This window comes from Tasmannia lanceolata, unplaced genomic scaffold (assembly GCF_043159265.1).
Source record: "Tasmannia lanceolata isolate RefF3 unplaced genomic scaffold, GAP_Taslan_0.1 ptg000006l, whole genome shotgun sequence".
NCBI classification, from domain to species: Eukaryota; Viridiplantae; Streptophyta; class Magnoliopsida; order Canellales; family Winteraceae; genus Tasmannia; species Tasmannia lanceolata.
Window position 1 is genome coordinate 23,108,843 of NW_027518683.1, and position 20,216 is coordinate 23,129,058.

At 42.0% G+C, this 20,216-nt stretch overlaps 2 protein-coding genes across 2 annotated transcripts in view; one reads left to right on the top strand and one right to left on the bottom strand.

Annotated features, from left to right (window-relative positions):
- LOC143878514 (uncharacterized) overlaps positions 1 to 6,444 on the top strand; it is a 38,253-nt gene extending 31,809 nt beyond the window's left edge. Inside the window, exon 4 of the mRNA XM_077380789.1 lies at positions 6,014 to 6,444. Within this exon, the coding sequence (XP_077236904.1) occupies positions 6,014 to 6,052 (39 nt within the window). The 3' untranslated portion in view covers positions 6,053 to 6,444. The remainder of the gene's footprint in view (positions 1 to 6,013) is intronic.
- Positions 6,445 to 7,806: 1,362 nt separating this feature from the next.
- On the bottom strand, positions 7,807 to 19,827 carry LOC143880123 (PGR5-like A protein). Its single transcript, XM_077382879.1, has 7 exons — positions 19,468 to 19,827; positions 12,374 to 12,436; positions 12,208 to 12,294; positions 11,730 to 11,955; positions 11,560 to 11,633; positions 11,296 to 11,394; positions 7,807 to 8,070 (listed from the first exon to the last, which is right to left on the bottom strand). The coding sequence occupies exons 1-7, from the start codon at positions 19,711 to 19,713 to the stop codon at positions 7,984 to 7,986; spliced, it is 882 nt and encodes a 293-aa protein (XP_077238994.1). The 5' UTR covers positions 19,714 to 19,827; the 3' UTR covers positions 7,807 to 7,983.
- Positions 19,828 to 20,216: the final 389 nt, after the last annotated feature.

Genomic DNA, 20,216 nt, shown 5'->3' on the forward strand with positions numbered 1-20,216 from the left:
TCTCCTATTACCAGGAGATCCAGCCCAATCAGCATCAGAGAACCCTTCAATTCGCATATGACCATGCCGTTTGAATAGTAAACTCTTTCGTGGTGCACCCTTCAGATACTTTAGGATTTGACCTACCGCACTCCAATGTGAAGTACGAGGAGAGGTCATGTACTGACTAACCTACTAACCCCTCCAACATCGTAGGATATATCAGGACGAGTAACAATAAGGTATATGAGCTTACCTACCAGCCTCCTATACCGACCAGGATCCTGCAACAATTCACCCTCGTCTGGAACTAGTTTTACATTTGGATCCATAGGTGCAGACACAGGTTTTACGCCAAGATTTCTTGTTTCCTCTAGTAAGTCCAAAACATACTTTCTCTGTGATAGAGATAACCCACTAGAGGAGTATGCCACTTCTATCCCAAGGAAGTATCTGAGACGTCCCAAGTCTTTTGTAGCGATCTCTCTTTGTAAGAATGTCTTCAGCTTCTGAATCCCTCCTGAGTTACTACCCATAATAAAGATGTCATTGACATATACAATCAAAATAATGCATCCTGCTGAGGACTGATGGCTGAATACAGAATGATCCACGGCACACTGTTTGAGGCCAAACCTCATAACCGCCCACTGAATCTGCCAAACCATGCACGTGGAGACTGTTTTAACCCATAAAACGATTTCCTGAGGCGACAGACATAAGAGCACAACTCCTCATGAGCAACATAACCTGGAGGTTGCTCTATATACACCTCTTCAAGGAGGTCGCTATGCAGAAAAGCATTCTTCACATGTAACTGGTGAAGGTGCCAACCATTATTGATGGCCAGGGACAGCAAAACCGCACTGAAGGTATCTTCGCAACTGGGAAAAATGTCTCATTTTAGTCAACGCCGAAAGTATGAGTGTAGCCCTTTTTCACAAGACGAGCCTTGAGTCGCTCAACAGTGCCATCAAGTAAATATTTAATGGAGAATACCCAACGGCAACCAACAGGGCGAGCCCCAGCAGGTAGAGAGACCAGATCCCACGTCTGGTTAGAATGTAGAGCACCCATCTCAAGGTCCATGGCAGCTCGCCGTCCTGGGTGATTAAGAGCCTCATCCAAAGACTGTGGTAACACAACATAAGACGTAGAGAGCACAAAGCTTTTGAAAGTAGGGGTTAGACGATCATAACAAACAAAAATAGAGATAGGATGGGCAATGGAATGAGAAAAAGTCTGTGAAGCAATAGAAGACTCAGATACAACTACAGGAGATGAGGTTACCTAAGTAGAGGGTAAGAGAATCTCTGCCTGTGAGGACGATCTCTCGGAGTGAGGGTGTTGTGCTTGCTACCTTGCTGCTGACGACGTTGATACTAAAACTTTATAGGTGGAGGAACGACGCTGGGAATATAGGATTCGACCTGACCAGGAGGGCAAGTAGAAGAAGATGGTAAAGGAACAGGAGAAATGTCCTGAAGGTCAGGAAGAGAAATGGACATCTCAGATTCCAAACTGGAGGAGGTAGGAACGGAGCCAGAACCAAAGAAGGGTTCGGATTCAAAGAACGTAACATCAGCCGATAGAAACCGTCTGTGTAGACGGGGATTGTAGCAACGATAGCCTTTCTGGGTATGAGAGTATCCCAGAAAGATGCATCATTCTGAACGAGGATCTAGTTTATCCCGACCAGAACCCAGATGATGAACAAAGCATGCGCAGCCAAAGACACGAGTTGTAAGTGGAAATGGGCCCTGTCGTGGGTATAACATGTGATATGGAGAATCACCATTCAGCACAGAAGACGGAAGACGATTCGCCAGAAAATTGACAGTGAGAATGGCGTCAGACCAAAAGGTTTTGGAACTTGCATCTGAAAGAGTAGTGTACGAGCCACCTCAAGACGGTAGCACAGTTTCCTTTCAGCGACACCATTCTGCTGCGAGGTGTATGCACAGGATGATAGATGTGTAATGCCATGAGAGGAAAGGTAGTCCTAAAAACCATTAGTAGAAGAGAAAAATTCACGAGCATTATCAGTGCGAAGGCATTTAAGACTGCAACCAAATTGATTTTTTATTTCAGCGTGAAAATTTTTAAAAGCAGAGAAGACTTGAGATCGGTTTCTTAGTAAATACACCCAGGTCATACGTGAATAATTATCATTAAAGACTATAAAATATTTGAATCCATTATTTGACGCGACCCTAGAAGGTGCCCATACATCGGAATAAACTAACTCAAATAGACTATCGACTCGACTAACGACTCGGGAAGGGAAAGACACTCTGTGATGCTTCCCGAGTTCACAAGGCTGACAGTGAAAAGGAGAAACAGAAGCAGGAACCAGTGTTTAAAAACTCGTCGACTCGGCTCGGAACTCGGCCGAGTCGACGCGGAATAGTGATGGCTGCGTTCAGGAGTCACGGACTCGGCCAGTCCGGGCCGAGTCTGGTTGAGTTTTGCCGAGTCGAACACTAATCTAGCAGCCATCACTGTTACGTGACTCCCCCACCTTGTAAAAAAAGAGAAAAATCAAGATTTGTTCCACTAAAAAATCATTAGATTCATACCTATAAATTTAGGTTTAAGGCCATTCTCCTCCATCCCATGAAAAGCCCTCATCATCGTCTGATTTCTAGATCGTCGCCGTGGCAAAAGAAAAGATGCATGCTGGTTCGTTTCTTGCTTGTTTCTAGTTTGAGGTAAGAGGAGAACGATAATGCTTTATTCGAATGGTTAAAACACTTGGAATCTGAACCGTTTGATCATGGGATCATCTTACATTCACACCACGTTTAGAAAATAGCAAAACCCTAAAAACCTTTGGCAGGATTTGAAATTTTTAGGTGCTGTAAATGGCAGGTAATATATTCAGCATTATTTTACACGGGACAGCACCCTGTTGTGTAAAAGAGTGATCATAAACATACAAGAAGAGGTTGTACCAAGTAAAAACAAGGTGCTAATATATCACTCATGATGCTTACCACCATAACCTAGTCATTTTAGAGTAAATGTGCTCTGACTTTCTCTGTATGCCGAAGATGTGTAGGAAAAATAGGGTGTACGTGAATAGGTAGGAAGAATAAGTGGGGCACAAGTGGCATGCTTTGTCCCATCCTCTCACACCTGCCATCATTGACCTTCATTAAATATTAGGAAGTGATATATCCACCCCCTTTTCTTTCTTTGGCCAGCTCCATCTAGAGTTTTTATGGCCGTACTTTTACACTACAAGGGGGTGGACCAAAGAATCATATATTCCTGCAAAAACATAATACATTTAGGGAAATGGCATTCACCCATTTTTCTTCTTGGGAACCCGTTCTAGTGTAAAAGAGTAATCATAAGTGCACTAGAGTGGGCTGGTCCGGGGAAGAAAAGAGGTCGAATATCAAATCAATGGACGGTTCAGATTGTTGCAGTAACCTAGCTTGCCTTTTCTTTTTAAATTGGCTTGTGAGAGTTTTTTGGGATTGTAATAACTTTTTGACATCTGTTAATTAAAAAATACAAGATGAGTTATTATCATTTTTTTCTTTTTTTCTTTTTTATAAAAATTAGACTCAATTGACTTGGCCGCGTCGACCGCATTCTAGGCTGCGTCCGCGCCGAGTCAACAAGGATTTTCTTCGGCCGCATTCCGCATCGCATCCGCGTTTTTAAACACTGGCAGGAACTAAAGATGTCTGCCGGAGGCGCTGAAGTGATGGTTGACCAAGTCAATAGTGCCACTAAAAGGCATCCAATGAACTATGTAAAGCTGTAGAAGAAGGACTGCAGTCAAGGCGGTAAAGGCCATCCACCTCACGTCCCGATCCAATCGTCCTCCCAGTCGAAAGATCCTGAAAAACACAGTAAGAAGGATAAAATGAGATAGAGCAAGCAAGGTTATTCGTAAGTCGACCTACAGACAATAAAGTAAAGGGAGACTTAGGAACACACAAGACAGATGATAGTGGAAGGTGAGGTGAAGGACGAGTGGTGCCAATACCAGTAATGGGTGTAGTGGAACCATCAGCTAAAGCAATGGACTGAAAATCAGGTGGAAATGATCGAAAATAGGAGAGCTGAGATGAGTTACCAATCATATGATTTGAGGCTCCTGAGTCAATGATCTAGGATCCTGAGCTAGAGAGTAAGGTAGTAGGTGAACTACCTGGCTGGGCAAAGCCTACAGTGGCCTGGGAGGCACTCTATCGAAGACGCTATAATTTCTCATAATCTGTCATCGTAAAGGTGAATGGATCATCAACAGAAGTAGAGCCAGGAGCAGGAGGCACTGTGTTATACTGGCCAGCAGTGGTGAGATGAGCTGAACGGGGCGGTTGAAGCTCTAGATGTAGTGTGTCGCAAGTCTCAATCATGTGGCCATCACGTTGGCAGTGGGTACAATAAGGACAGCCACATCCACTCCCAACACGGCCACCACCACGGCCACCAGGACCACGGCCTCGGGAAAAGGAACCACCACCCCTGGGAGGACGAGTACCACCACCACCACCATATCCCGCAAGGGCAGAACTGTCAGAGGGAAGTCTGGAGGGAGTCTCCAAGGCACTGATGAGCGCGAGAGTAGGCCTCGCGCAACGACAGGATGTTGCCAGACCTGATAATCTGATGACGTAGGTGAGTAAACTCAGGGCCAAGGCTCTCAAGGTAGTGCACAACTCGAATTTGTTCTCGTTGACGGCGGAGAACATTAACATCAGAAGTGAGGGGCAGGAAAATGTCAAGCTACCAACATAAAGAAATGAATTGCCCATAGTGAGCCTTAAGAGACATGTCGCCACGACGCAGACGCATCCACTCAGAGTAAGTGGAGCAGATATTGGTGAGGTTCTCAACTCCAGAGTAAGTCAAAGCAGTGTGATCCCAGATCTCCTTCGCAGTCGAGAGGAGTATCATGGTAGAATAAACGGCAGGTGTCATACTCTATCATAGAAGATTCTGAATCAACTCATCTTCTTGTTCCCAGCGAGTATACGTAGGGTCCTTTAGCGTAGGGGGATCCTGATGAAAAAAACTGACTTTACTCTCCGTCTAAGGAGGTATGTCTCAACTGCAACTTTCCAGGGTAAATAGTTGGTGCCATCGAACTTGGCAATGTTCAACTGTGGATAAGAACTCTCCACAGTTGCCAAAGGAGAATGAGAAGAGGAGGAGGTAGCTGAGGGTGGTGGAATCGCACCGGCATCAGTGGTCATGCGAAGCGAAGGATCGACAATGACAGGGGGTTCCATAAGGACTACAAGAGACTAGAGAAATGACATACCAACAACCAATGGCTACAACAAGAGGAAGAAGAGATGGACGGACCACCAACTAATCAAGGAGAGGGCTCATATCGCGGCCTCACGAGCCGAGGACAAAGATGGGCCATAGAGAAGATGAAACGAGACCGCGAACCGGGAAATGAAGACCAAAGAAGCTAATTTAGCACATGAAAGGGAGATGGAAAATAGGGTTAGGGTTTATTAATCTGGACGGATGTGGGAAGGGGGGTGTGGATGGAGGCGAGGAGGGGGTTAGGGTTAGGATTAGGGTTGGGGTTGATGAAGAGAGAGAGATGAGGGTTAGGGATGGAGAAGATGGAGGCTGAAGGTATCCCTAGGGCTCTGATACCATGTTGAGAGAAGAGAAAAGTGAGTTAGGGCTGTCTCCCTCTCACTAGTTTATTTATATACTGAAGAGAAGAGTACAATTACTGAAATACCCATAGGATTATTCTAACAATTATATTTAATAGATAAGGTGTATAGATTATATACTATTATTCGATGTATTATCTGTCAGCCACTGCTCATTATGTTTGTAGTCAGGTATAGTATGCTGCCCACGTTTCACAGTACATGATGTTGGTTCTTGAGGTGGGTGGAACAGTAGCTGATAGACTAACACTGAATTATGGTGTATAATCTCCTTCTCTATTCAACCCTCTTTACATAATACCTATGTATATTATGTGCAATGAAAACACATACTATGCCAGTTTAATGACAGAGAACCTGTTTTGTGGGTGCAGCTTGCATGGATTCTAGTATACAGCTTGGCACATTTCTAACAAGCTATGGCAATGATGGCACACCAGGGTTTTAATGCCCCTCTTTTCCTTGTTGAGCAACAATTGTATGATTTGTTTGGTTGGGCAAGTTCGCCTTTTGGCGCCTCAAAAGAACAAGAAAAACTATGGGTAAGAGTATTTTGACCCCATTGCCATTTGTTCATCCAATTTTCATTTCAGAAGAGGCAGGTGAGATCTGCCCACTCCAACTAGTGGTAATGATTTATGGTCCCACATATGATGTTATTTGTCCTGCTGTTTCATTAAAATGGGATTGTTCAGACCATAAATACCATGATGCATGGAATCTTGAAACTGTTTTTTAACCTGGAATTTATTTAGGAACTCAACTTTTATTGATAGAAATAAAAGAAGTGCAAGGGTAGGACTTACCACCTAGCCTTAGAAACCCAATCAAAATATTGAAGAAATCTACAATCGAAGAATATCGAGCTGATCACATCTATCAGTCCCTTTCGTGCCTTTTGGGAGATCCAACCAGTTCCAAAAGTTTTCGCCCAAATTTTGAAGCAACCCAGATTTGATTCTTACTATTCTCAGTCTTCTGTTTCTGCCGATTTCATCAGCTCTTCCAACAGGAGAATGAGAATGGTATTTGGGAAATGATAAATGCGCCCCTTTTCATTACTTATAACACCCAGCTACAGTTTATCTATGACTGCGAAGGTGCTGATGTACTTGGCATTTGAAGGAATAAAGTGACCTGATTGCCACGTACAATGCAGCTGGGTGTCCCAAGTCATGAAAAGGGGCACATTTATCATTTCCCTTGTATGTTTGTTCTAAACTTCTCTAATTAGCTGATTCATTCATAGGAACTTCGGATAGCGTCGGTCTTACCCTTTTTCTCTGAGAAGAGAGAAACTGCCATGCCTGCCTTACAGCAATCAATAATAATGGTTTTACAAAGCATATTTTCATTATAATAGGGAAAGAATCTAAATTATACATGGGCATAATAAAAAGAAGAATTCCCTCAGGAGGGACGGGGGCTTCAAGTTGGGTTTTTTTTTTTTCCATGTTTTTCCCACTCTCTCAAACTCTCTTCCACTCCGCCATTTTCTCATGGCTGCCCCTACTACTATTCCATAGAATATTTTTTTTAGAAAGCGTGAGAAATCCCTAGAAACCAGTGAAAAGTAATACATTTCATCAAATTGGCTTTTTTTTATAATGTTCTTCATGCTCCCCTCACTCCAAGTCTATTCCCCTCCCCTCCTTTCTCACAACTGGGCCCACTTGCGTCCTAAAAGGGGTTAGGGGGTTCGTTGTGCAGGATTTTGAATCCCTTGGGAACTTCTTGGATTCTGGGTCACTCAAGGGAATTGGGGTAGGATCTCAGAGTGATTAGGGCGTGAGTCGTGAAGAAATTGAGGACTATATGTCTTAAAAAAATTTACATTCAAATTTTTCACAATTAGAATAGAGTCATTTGAAATGTAAATAAAATGTTTTTAACAAAATCACAAAAAATATGAATAACTTGAAAATAGAGAGTTAGTCGGCTAAGACGAGTCGTGCGCAAATCTTGGGAAGGATCAGATCACAAGGTTTAGAGTAGATCGAGCACATGCTCAAATCTTTGGACTAGCATGATGTATTTATCATTATTGTAATTTGCTTATTTCGTGAAATATCATGGTAAGCCTAATTAATGTTTCTTGCAATTGGGAAATATGTCCAATTGTGGGGAAATTATATATCTGCTAAAAATGAAAAAGAATGCAACTACACACCAGTTAATAAATCACATAAATGCAGAGGACCAGCAATTTAATTTTGAAATGTTGCTATTTACTGTAATTAACAACTGGGTATATTCTGTTTTCTTTTGACAGCACATTCTGCTGAAAATGAAAAAAGAATGCAGCTATACAAGTTTTGAAATCACACAACTTCCTGGCAGTCTACTACCATCTTCGAAGCTTCCTGGCAGTCCCTGGAATCAGGTAGATGCGGCCATAAACCCAACGCTCGCCAGGCCTTGTAGAGGATTCCTGCACAAAGCCAACACGCAAAGTGGAGCATGAATTTATAAATTTAAATTCATATACATGACAGAAATGAATGGCATGCATATTCAACTCATGCCCTACAAATACACCTGACATGCCTAAGAGATTCCTTTTATGCCCAAAAACCAGAAGGAACATGTTAATTCCATGTTCATTTTGAGTTTCTTCTATAGATAGAGATACCATAGATAGAGATTGATCTTGACTTAATGAATGTTTTTGAATTCAAGAGTCAATGTTAGAAAAACCCATGTTACCCATCTACCAGATCCAGGTGCAATGAAACCGAGACACGTTGTTAGATACCTAGCCAATACGAAAAAGCCCCAGAGCTGATGGACCACATTAGGCTAGGCCCTTTAAAATTGTCCCATACCATGCTAGGTCCCGCCGAGCTCCACACCAGGCAAGTCCCCATTTAGGACCATAACATTCCACCATGCTTCCGCATTTGTTATCCATGGTGGCCCTCTATGGTGGCCCTCTATGGTGGCTTTTACTCTGGCACTTTTTTCAGGTAGCCCTTTCCACAGTTTGCCCTTTCCGTGGCGGCCCACTCTATGGTAAATTCACTCTGGCGGCTTTCACTCTAGCTTTTTTTTACCAATTAGCCCTTTCAAATAGTCCTCTTCACAGGTCCACCCTGTCGTGCATGGTGGCTGCACTCATACCAAATGTTAGGTACCTAACCAATATACCAAAAGCCCCAGAGCTGATGGAACACGATAGGCTAGGCCCTCTAGACATGTCCCATATCAGGCCGAGTCCCACCTAGTCCCATACCTAGGCAGCCCCCTACATAGGACCATAACACCTACTTCATGCATTCAGTTCTGAAATTTTTTTTTGCAAGACACCTTCCATCCAACGATGCACCAACATGATTGTCATGGTCCATTGTTTCTATGTCAACTTCTCTTCTTCTTCTTCTTCTTTTTTCATAGGTAACAAACCATTGCACCCTTGGGAGTCATCACAGGTTTGTACTACAGCAGGGGAGGAGAACCCTAAACCATTTTAGTAGTTTACAATCTCATGAACTTGTATAGCTTGATTACCACAAGGATAGTTTCTCATTTTTTGGTTAGGAGTAATAGATGGAAGATCCAATTCAACTTTTCACATGTAGCTGGCATCAATGCCTAAGAGATTCCTTTTATGCCCACAAACCAGAAGGAACATGTTAATTCCATGTTCATTTTGAGTTTCTTCTATAGATAGAGATACCATAGATAGAGATTGATCTTGACTTAATGAATGTTTTTGAATTCAAGAGTCAATGTTAGAAAAACCCATGTTACCCATCTACCAGATCCAGGTGCAATGAAACAGAAACACGTTGTTAGATACCTAACCAATACGAGCCCCAGAGCTGATGGACCACGTTAGGCTAGGCCCTTTAAAATTGTCCCATACCATGCTAGGTCCCGCCGAGCTCCACACCAGGCAAGTCCCCATTTAGGCCCGTAACATTCCACCATGCTTCCGCATTCGTTATCCATGGTGGCTTTTACTGGCACTTTTTTCAGGTAGCCCTTTCCACAGTTTGCCCTTTCCGTGGCAGCCCACTCTATGGTAAATTCACTCTGGCGGCTTTCACTCTAGCTTTTTTTTACCAATTAGCCCTTTCAAATAGTCCTCTTCACAGGTCGACCCAGTCGTGACATGGTGACTGCTCTCATACTAAATGTTAGGTACCTAACCAATATACCAAAAGCCCCAAAGCTGATGGAACACGATAGGCTAGGCCCTCTAAACCTGTCCCATATTAGGCCAAGTCCCACCTAGACCCATACCTAGGCAGCCCCCTACAGAGGACCATAACACCTGCTTCATGCATTGAGTTCTGAAATTTTTTTTGCAAGACACCTTCCATCCAATGATGCACCAACATGATTGCCATGGTCTATTGTTTCCATGTCAACTTCTCTTCTTCTTCTTCTTCTGTTTTTTTTCACAGGTAACAAACTGTTGCACCCTTGGGAGTCATCACAGGTTTGTAATACAACAGGGGAGGAGAACCCTAAACCATTTTAGTAGTCTACAATCTCATGAACTTGTATTGCTTGATTACCACAAGGATAGGTTCTCATTTTTTGGTTAGGAGATGGATCCAATTCAACTTTTCACATGTGTCTGGCATCAATGTAAGAGCAACACTTGGATACCCTAGCCCCCTCTAAACTTCATTTAGAACCCCGCTTCCCTAGGAAGGATTCAAGATCTAACTTCCTAGAAGCATAGCTTATAAATAGCTATTATCTGTAACAATATTCACGACAGTCATTTTAGTAGGTAGAATTCCTTTTCGAATTAAGATTAGAAGGGGCACTATTTTTGGAACCATGCCCTCGAATCTTCAGAAATCACCATCTTCCTCTTAGGTGCAACGGAACATTTGAAATGCCTTCTTCAACAGCTTAAGCTTTTGGAGTAACTGGTTGTTTCACAATATATAACGGAAAATGGCTGGGGGAGCTAAAGCAACACTTACCCTTGGCTCAACGGTAAGGTTGCTCCATTGTGACCTGGTGGTCACGGGTTCAAGTCACGGAAACAGCCTCTTTGCAAAGCAGGGGTAAGGTTGCGTACATCTAGCCCTCCCAGACCCCGCAATGGTGGGAGCCTCGTGCACTGGGCCGCCCATATATGGAAAATGATATGGAGACCGAGAAAGTACGACAGATGGGAGAGCCCATAAATGAGAATGTGCCGTGTATGCAAAAAAAAAAAATTACTTTTTGCATAGTTTCCTATTCCTAAGGGCTGGGTTTACATCACTTTGATGTCATGGCCAAAAGCCATTTGTTCAGTTCCCTTTCTGTTCTTACTCACGGTCTCCTTAGCATTACTCTCTCTATAATAGGGATTTGCTAGGGCCTTTCACAGATAGGCATGTCGCGTCTGGCTGTTGCATGAGAGAGCAGCCACATCAGATGAATTAAATGAATAAGACAAAATCTGCAGAAAAGTGAGACCGTGTGGCTGCTCATGCTGCGAGCGGCAAAATGCCTCTCTGCAAGTCACTAGCAAATCCCTATATAATGTGTATGTGTGTGTGTGTGTGTGTTTTGGGGGGAGGGGGTTGATCAACGTTAATTATGAAAATAATGTATGGATGTATATGTGCACCAGCAAGCAGGATTATGTGTAACTTAGTAAGTTCATGCAGGAATGCATGTGTAAACAAAAGAGGGAGTGGCATACCTCAACCTTAGTACGGAATTCCAAAGAGCACTCGCATACATGACAATCTGCCCTATGAGGAGATTGATTCGATTGGTCAGCACTCACAAAAGCAAAGACCTGCAAACAGATGCTTGCCTAAGTTTAAAGGGAGACATTATTGACTTATTGTGCATCAAAGCTGAATGATGATACACCAGGCAGCTTATGAAAGTATGAGGAGAGGAAGAAGAAGAAAACTTATGAAAGCTCTAAAGTGAAAAGTCAGCAGTAATCATAATTGACCTCCTCCCCGCAATTTGGGCATGAGCCTTTTAGTGCCAGCAAGTCACTCCTCCAAAGGCCTTCAAGTGCTCGGACTGGGAGAACGTAGTGCTTGAGTTATTGAAGTTAAATGCTCCATATAAAGAGTCTAAAGTTAAATTTTCAACAGGACCTAGAATGAAATATCTTACCAGATGCTGATGCAATAGGGTACCCAATCACAAAGCCCAATCCCATGAAAAGAATTGCAAAAAAGTCGAATGCCAATCGAGCACTATTTGAGGAGAATCTCAAGAAGAGTGCATCTTGATAAGCTAGGCTGATGGTATAGAATGTTGGCATGAGAAACAGAAAACTGCCAAAGAGGAGAAAAAAGATCCATGTGCTTGCTAATGCCAAAACCTGTGGAGGATCTTCCTGCCCTACACCCAAGTCATATTTAACTTCACGTTGAGAACCAAAGCATTAACTGGTAAGGCCCTGTTCGTTTAAGATTATGACAACTGATTGTGGGTCCCAAACCAATTATTGGACCCCGAAACTCTGTATAATTTTTGGTCCAATAATCGGTTTGGGTTCCACAATCGGTTGGCATAATCTTAAACAAACAGGGCCTAAGGAAATATACGAGATCATACATATATGATAAATAATTCAGAAATGGATTACCTCAGCATCTGCATAAGTCGATTGTCGCCTAAGGCTACAACGGGGATACTTGACAACAGATTTTGAACCATACCATCGTAGCTTTAACTGTAACATATAGTTTTCAAACATGAATATGTAACAGGTACATAATTGATAAGACCGGAAAAATAGGGGAGGAAGTTACCTCGACTTTATCAAACATGTCATCGACAATCAAAGGTTTCCCACTGTAATAGGCATCTCGTGCCTAGAATAATGGAAAGTTGATCAGTACATCTCGGTTTACTACTTGGTCAAGCTATTCTAGAATTGAAAGATGCTCGAATAAATAACAACCCAAAATAAATAAAATATGGAAACATGGTTTTAAATTTTCACCGAAACAGACGCAAAATGACTGAAATGTTTTTATTTTCATACTCACCAAAATGCATACCGAAACTGAAATGCATACTGAAACAAAAATCGAAAGTGTATAAAATATATTATTTTGGTTGAAACTTGGACAAATGTCAGTTTAAGTTGGAAATTTTAGTAAAATACCCATAAAATCTATGGAAACATATGCAAATGATAGGAATTTATGATGAAACTTCAAGAATTTCCATTCCTCAAAGTCGTCTAAATTAGCATAGCAGAATTACGATTCATCAGTAAACAATACAGCTCAACAACCAAGTGCAGCTCAACAACCATGTGACCAACTCTTGATTTTTTTTTGAAAGGTGACAATAAAAAAAAAAATTATATATATATATATATATAAGAGTTACAATGGGGACCATGGGTCCCATCTTACATTTACAAAGCATCTGTTCAAGGGAATACTCCTGAACCATAAGGAGAGTAGACTTCAGAATTACATGCCATTTCATCAAAAAATAATTACACTACTTAGCCCTCCTTCCAATTCCACTACAAAGGTCAACTAAGAATGAGGCGACAACTTTTCTATCAAGCTAATAAACTGTTTATCCTTAACTCCATAGGCCTACGATGGTGAATTACCCGGAGCTATTGAAGCAACTGGACTCTCCGTCATTACTGATACTCCACCTTTGCCATGGCCACCAAAGAGGCCGAAGAATGCAAAGATTGATGAAGATTTACTCTGTTTCATTCACTCCTGTTCTTTTTTCTTAGAATATTTTAATACAACATCTCGGTCAGTCAGATCAACTAAATGACAACCATAGAAAAATGCCTCATAAAGCGAACGACCTCTTGAATGAAAATTCCTCATAAAGCGAACGTCTAACTCTTGATCTTGTACGGAAATTTTCATATTAGAGCATTTTCTTAGTTAAAAGTTTGACCATCCGCTATATTCACTTCAAAATTATCAGTCTTCCACATGGCAAGAAAGTCCTTTGGAAATTCGAATGTCGAGAAAATTAGTTGTACTACTCAAGCCAATTAAAACGCCATGGGATGACGTTTGATGTATCCCTCCTCTTGACCCGCATATTCTGCGGAATACAGAAATAGCAATTGTATTATCATAACCTTCTTGATTGGCATCCTTGTGATCTGATTCGCCCGTATCCTCATCCTCTTCACCAGGTTCGTTTGCGGGCTTGATCATCAACAGTTGCTTTTGTCTACAACAACGACCCTTGTGACATTTCTCTTCATAGTGCTGATATAGGCCTTTCGTTGTTTGATCCTTGACTTCCTCCTCTATCAATCGTTTGACAGGAAGGTTATGACTCGAGGATTTGACAGGACCTTCTCGAGACACATTAGATGTTCGACTGGTAGACCCTTTATACGAATGTTAACCATCTTCGTTGCAATTTACCCATTGCAATCGCACATAAGAGATAGCTGTTGTCATCGTGCGAGGATGATACATCTTGACTTCTCGTCTAATGTGTGGGCGAAGTCTTCCTACAAACGTCACGACCAATTGAGGCTCTAACCAGTCTCGCACCCAGTTGGAGAGTCGTTCGAAGTGGCCTTATACTCCAAGACAGTTGTCGTTTGCCATATTTTTTCTAGCTCGCCATGAACATCATCGTACCCAAAGGGGGTGAAACGAACCAATAAATCACCCAAGAACTCTTTCCAAGTAGGAACTCCATGGCATTTTGCTTGAAACCAATCATACCATTAGATACCATCTCCCTCAAGATTGATGAAAGCGATTATGACCTGGAGATCCTCCGCTGTTTGATGGAATCGAAAATATCGTTCCGCTCGGGACACCCAGCAAATTAGATCGTTATCATCTCATCGTGGAAATTCTACTTTCATACTCAACTCAACTAAGCCTTTGTCCAAAACTAGTTGGGGTAGGCTATGATACGAGGAAATTTTTGATCGCGATCAATATAAGTTCGTTCCGCCACCTCGATTATCTCAATAATTGATGCAATGATCATGGAAGTTTGTAGCGCCTTGTTCGGACTAATCCATGTACACAATGGTAGATACTGACGCAAGATCCGGTCTATCCCAAGTGGCTATCACCTAGGGAGGAATGGGATTTTGATGGAGAAGTTCTCTAAACATGTTCCACATAGTCTCTTCAAGGGTTTGGATTCTTGCTTCAAGTCGCAATTCGATATTCGCATCTCTCACATCACCTTGCTTCCAAGGCTTGTTCTTCTAAGGATGACCCATTCTTACTTATTGTAGTCATGGAATAAGCCTTTAGATCTTTAATACCAAGCTCGTTCTTTTGAAGACAAAGCATGAGAGGCATCCTGTTACAACTAGTTTTCCTTCTTTAGATTATTTCTAATGTAGTAGATTTCCTTATTTCCCTTTTCCTTTTTTGTTGATTTCTATTTCCTATTTTGCTCTCCCTAAATTCTATAACATGTAGATGCCGTATGGCTATTCAGCAAGGAAATAAACACATAGAGTGCTGCAGCACATTGGAGGTCTGAGTTTCCTCGAATTAACTCATCGTTTTCCTCTTTCTCTATCATCTTCTATATTTTTTATCTGATAGAACAATATTCTATCAGCTTGGTATCAGAGCACTTTCCTGGTGGATGCCTCTCACACACCTCCAAAAGAACGAGTTTGGTATCAAGGATCTAAAGGTTTATTCGATGACTACAGGAAGTAAGAATGTTTTGTCCTCTGAAAAACAAGCCCAGGAAGCGAGGTGGATGTGAGTGATGCGAAGATCGAATCACGGCTTGTATCAATTATCAAGAATCAAAGCCCTCGAAGAGAATAGGGTAAAGAAGTTCAGAGAAGTCTTCTCTTATAATCCCAACCCTCCTCAAGCGATGGCCACTCGCGATAGACCTGATCTTGTGTCTGAATCAACCATTGTGCATGGAGATTGGTTTGAATAAGGCGCTACAAACTTCCATGATCGTCGCATTATTGAACGAGATAATCGAGGATGCGAAAATTATATTGATCGAGATCAAAAACATTCTCGCATTAAAAAAGAGTTTCCACGATGGGATGGTAGCCATCTGATTGGCTGTGTCCCGAGCAGAGCGATATTTTTTATTCCATTAGACGATGGAGGATCGTAGGGTCACAATTGCTTTCATCAATCTCGAGGGCGATGCTACCCAATGGTATGATTGGTTCGAAGCAACCTGCCATGGGGTTCCTACTTGGAAGCAATTTGTGGAAGGTTTATTGGTTCATTTCGGCCCCTCGGGGTACGAAGATGTCCATGGCTAGCTAGCAAAAATAATACAAACGACAACTGTCTTGGAGTATCAAGGCCGCTGCGAACAGTTTTCCAATCGAGCGCTCCAATTGATTAGGATGTTTGTAGCAAGACTCCATTTAAACATTAGACAAGAAGTCAAGATGTATCATCCTTGCATGATGACTATGTCTCATGTGTGATTGCATGAGGAAAGACTGAAACATACTGGATCAAGTAAAGACTATGGGTTTCCAGCAAGCCACGGCTACATCCATTTCATTAGGAATTGATGATCTCTTAACAATACTTGCTAAGGGATGGCTACTCCAAGATGTTCTCAACAATGCCTTTGTCATTTGATCCAATAGCGTTCCGTTAGATTGGAACATATTTGATAAATACTGACTCGGATGGAGTATTAGAACGGAAAGATCCATTAGATAATGAACTATTGGTTCTAAGCCATCTTTGGTGATGAATCAACAATTCGAAGTGCTTTTCTTGCGTATTCTTGATGAATAAAGACTCAAATGTTTTGCCAACTCCTCGTAGAGGGATGAATCCATATAATTTTGAATCACAGCCGATAAAGCGTGAAGCCCGAAGTGAAGCTCGCACATTTTCCAAAACCGAGGAACGAGAAACACGTTGCGAAAGCCCTCATCTTCACCACACTGATCGTTAATCAGAGGATTCAAGAAAGTTGTACCATTTTCATAACTTACAAGTTCCTTGTAATTTGTCTTCGAATTTTGTGATTTCAATAAGGGGCACCCATAGGGGAGTACTTGATCAAAATTGATTCCACACTGGATAAGGCCAACTGAGATTCTCCATCCCCCCGAGGAGAGTGATGGTGGAGAAGAGCCTTTCCCTCAGGAGAGAAGTCAGGGATATCCTCATTCAAAGTGACATCCATGGACACCAAATGCTTCCTAGACGGAGGATAATGACACTTGTACCCTTTCAGGGAATTGGAATAACCAACAAACAAAGACACATTTCAAAGATTCTGGTCATGGATAGATCACCCAGGTTCGGGTCCATACGCAGTGACAATTGCCCTATGAAGAATCACTTTCGCTACGGCTCCGGTGGCCTCTAAAATATCTTTCAGGCCATGAACAATGCCCCAGTTGGTCCTATACATGTGACCAGCTATTAGGAAAAGAATAGCAATAGCTAAATGGTGGTGTGCAATATCGATCAGCCATAGACCCCCTGTTACAAGATTTAATCCTCCACGAAAAGTGACGGGAAGACAAGCTTACCTAGATCCTCAACCTAGTACCAGACATACGTCCAGTCTATGGACTATAGGCCAAAAGCCTTTAACTACACTAGCTGTAAGTTCTATTACTCCCCTAACTTTTATTAGAAATAAAGCCCTTAAACCGATAGTTCACAGACAAAAGGGGTATTGAAAATCACTACTCAATGAAGATAGTCGGCATTCGTATTAAGGCTCTACTAGTCGACCCCTAATCTGCCTCGAAGTCCTATCTAATGCATGGGGTCGTAAAATACATGTGAAGCGATTAACGGAGGAGGAACTCAAGGACCGAACAACAAAGGGGTTATGTTGGCATTGTGATAAGAAATGGCATAAGGGTCATCGTTGCGGACAAAAACGGTTGATGATGATCGAGCCAGCGGACGATCCCAACGAAGAGGATGAAGATAAGTGTGAATCAGATCATGAGGATCCCGATCAAGAAGGTGATGATCATGTACTTGCTATTTCTGTACACACTTTAGCAGGGTATTCTACTCCCCTGATTAAGCAGGTCAAGAGATACATCAAACGTAATTGACTCCGGTAGTACAAATAATTTTGCCAAAAGATTTTCTTATCCTGTGGAGCACTCTGATAAATTTGAGGCTAAGGTAGCAGATGGTCGAATCTTAACTAGTACGAGTAAATGCTCTTAATATGAACATTTCCGTACAAGATCAAGAGTTAGTCATAGATTTATTTCTTTTATTGATAGATGGTTGTGATCTAGTCCTGGGAGCCCAGTGGTTGCGTACTTTGCGAGATATTACTTGGAATTTTTCCAAACTTCTTATGTAATTTTCATTGAATGGGAAAAGAGTAACTATTAAAGGCAAAGATGGAAGAAGTGCAACTACGATCAAGAATCATCGTATGGGAAAGCTAGTGCAGAATGAGCATGATGTCTTCTTCGTGCAATAGAAATTTCCAGAGTTTATTACTAATCAACCTTGAGGACAAGGTTGAATTTAAGGGCCAGGGAATGTTACAACCAGTTTTCCTTCTTTAGATTATTTCTATTATAGTAGGTTTCCTTATTTTCCTTTTCTGCTGATTTCTATTTCCTATTTTGTTCTCCTTAATTTCTATAACATGTAGATGTCAAAAGGCTATTCAGCAAAGGAAATAAACACATAGAGTGCTGCAACACATTAGGGGTTTGAGTTTCCTCAAATTAACTCACCGTTTTCTTCTTTCTCTGTCATCTTCGTCTCTATTTTCTGTTTGATAGAACAATGTTCTATCAAATCCACCGGGAAAGTGTTCTATCAAATTGATATAACGATGTTCTATCAAAACAAAAATAAAATAAAGAAGAAGGATATAATATGAGAAAAATAGAGAAAACAGTGAGTTAATTCTAGGAAACTCGGCCTCAAATGCGGTAATAGCACTAAACATGATTATTGCTTGCTGGATAGCCAAACGGCATCTACATATTACGGAAATTAGGGAAAGCAAAATAAGAAACATAAATCAGACAATAGGAAAAAGAACATAGAGATTAGGGGTGCAGCAACTTGGGTTGGGTCCAACCCAAAAAAAAAAAAGAAGGTCGGGTCGGGTTGGGTTGAGTTTGGGTTGGAAAAAAGGGTTCCTCAGGTCCGGTCGTGTTGGACCTCATTGGGTTGGAACTCGGGTCGGAACGGGTTTGGGTTGAGTAAATGGTTCCTCTGGTCGGGTTCGGGTTGCCCGAACCAACCTGACCCTATTGGATTAGTGATATAAAATCACTTGGGAATTACTTCTTTAAGTGAGGGCATTCTTGGAATGTGGTTTATAAGCCCACTAAAGAGGGGGTTATCTTTAGTTGGGATTTGGGGCTTTTCTCTACAAGAAAAGGGTTTTTCTCACTCCGTTTCTTCCTCTTCTTCCTTTGCAATGGGCTTTGATCCAAGGTTATTGGGCTTCTTTTAAGGTGTTTTCGAGGTTGTGAAGACATTGGGAAGAAGGTATTGGGTTTTTGCTTGGGTCGTAAGAAGAGGGTGTTGGTGGGGTTTTCACCATTGTTGGAGAGATAAGGGTTTTATCCCTTATTTGTAATTTCTCATCATTGACAGTGAAGTTTACTATCAATGAAGTTTACTTGCACTCACTCGTTTGGGCTAAGTCCGTGGGTTGCCCGACCCTATTTGGTATTGTTTGGTTAGAGTAGTCTTCGATAACCGGATTTATAGCAGCGCGGTCTTGCCGCAATAGACCCGAGTTGCAAATCTACTGCAATATGGAAATCTAGTTGTAAGGGAAAACATATTTGTAACATCACCAAATGCTCTAGAGTTCCCTATTTAATCACTTTCCTTCTTGTTGCTGGATATCCCACACATAGTGCACCCAAATCGGAAACCATAAAACCATTAATAGAAATTTGTACCTGACGATACAGAGCTTCGAGAGTCTCTTTGCTTGCAGTCTCGATAGGGCCCACAAATATGCAGGAAGGGCCTTCGGCGAGAGACAGATGAGATTGCCTACATGCTGCAGAAAAGCCTTTGGATTTCTTATGGGTTTTCCAGTAAAAGGAAGCTCCGCTTCCGCTCAGCTGAGACCCGATTCCGGTCCGAGACAGCTCCAGGATCGAACTGGTCACGTGCGAGAATAACGTGCACGTGCCGGCCATGAAAGGAAGGTGGGGTGTGAGAGCAAGATGAACATGGAGAGAAGGCGTGGGCGTAAGAAAATCTGCAGCCACACAGTCTGTTTCGTGAGCGTAATCAAAAGTATGTTCTCCTCGCCCCCTTGTTTAAATACTCGCACTCCACTCTTTAAACAGGGTAGTGCAATTATCAAAATAGATAGTGTCAGTATTAGTAGCCAATATAAATATTTACCACGTTTGTAGCGGCTGGCTGTTGCATTTGAGAATAGCCACACAGGTCTCTTTTCAGCATATTTTGTCCTATTCATTTTTATTCATCTGAGGTGGCTGCTCTCAAATGAAACAGCAAGCTGCGAAGTGCCTTTATGTGATGGTCCCTAGCGAATCAACTCTTGTTGGCCTCTTCCTTTTTCGCTTTTCACTCTTGTTGCTTATTTCTCAACTAGGGGTGTAAACGAGCCGAGCCGAGCTGGGCCAGGCTCGCCTCGTTAAGCTCAAAAGCTCGGCTTGGCTCAGCTTGGGCT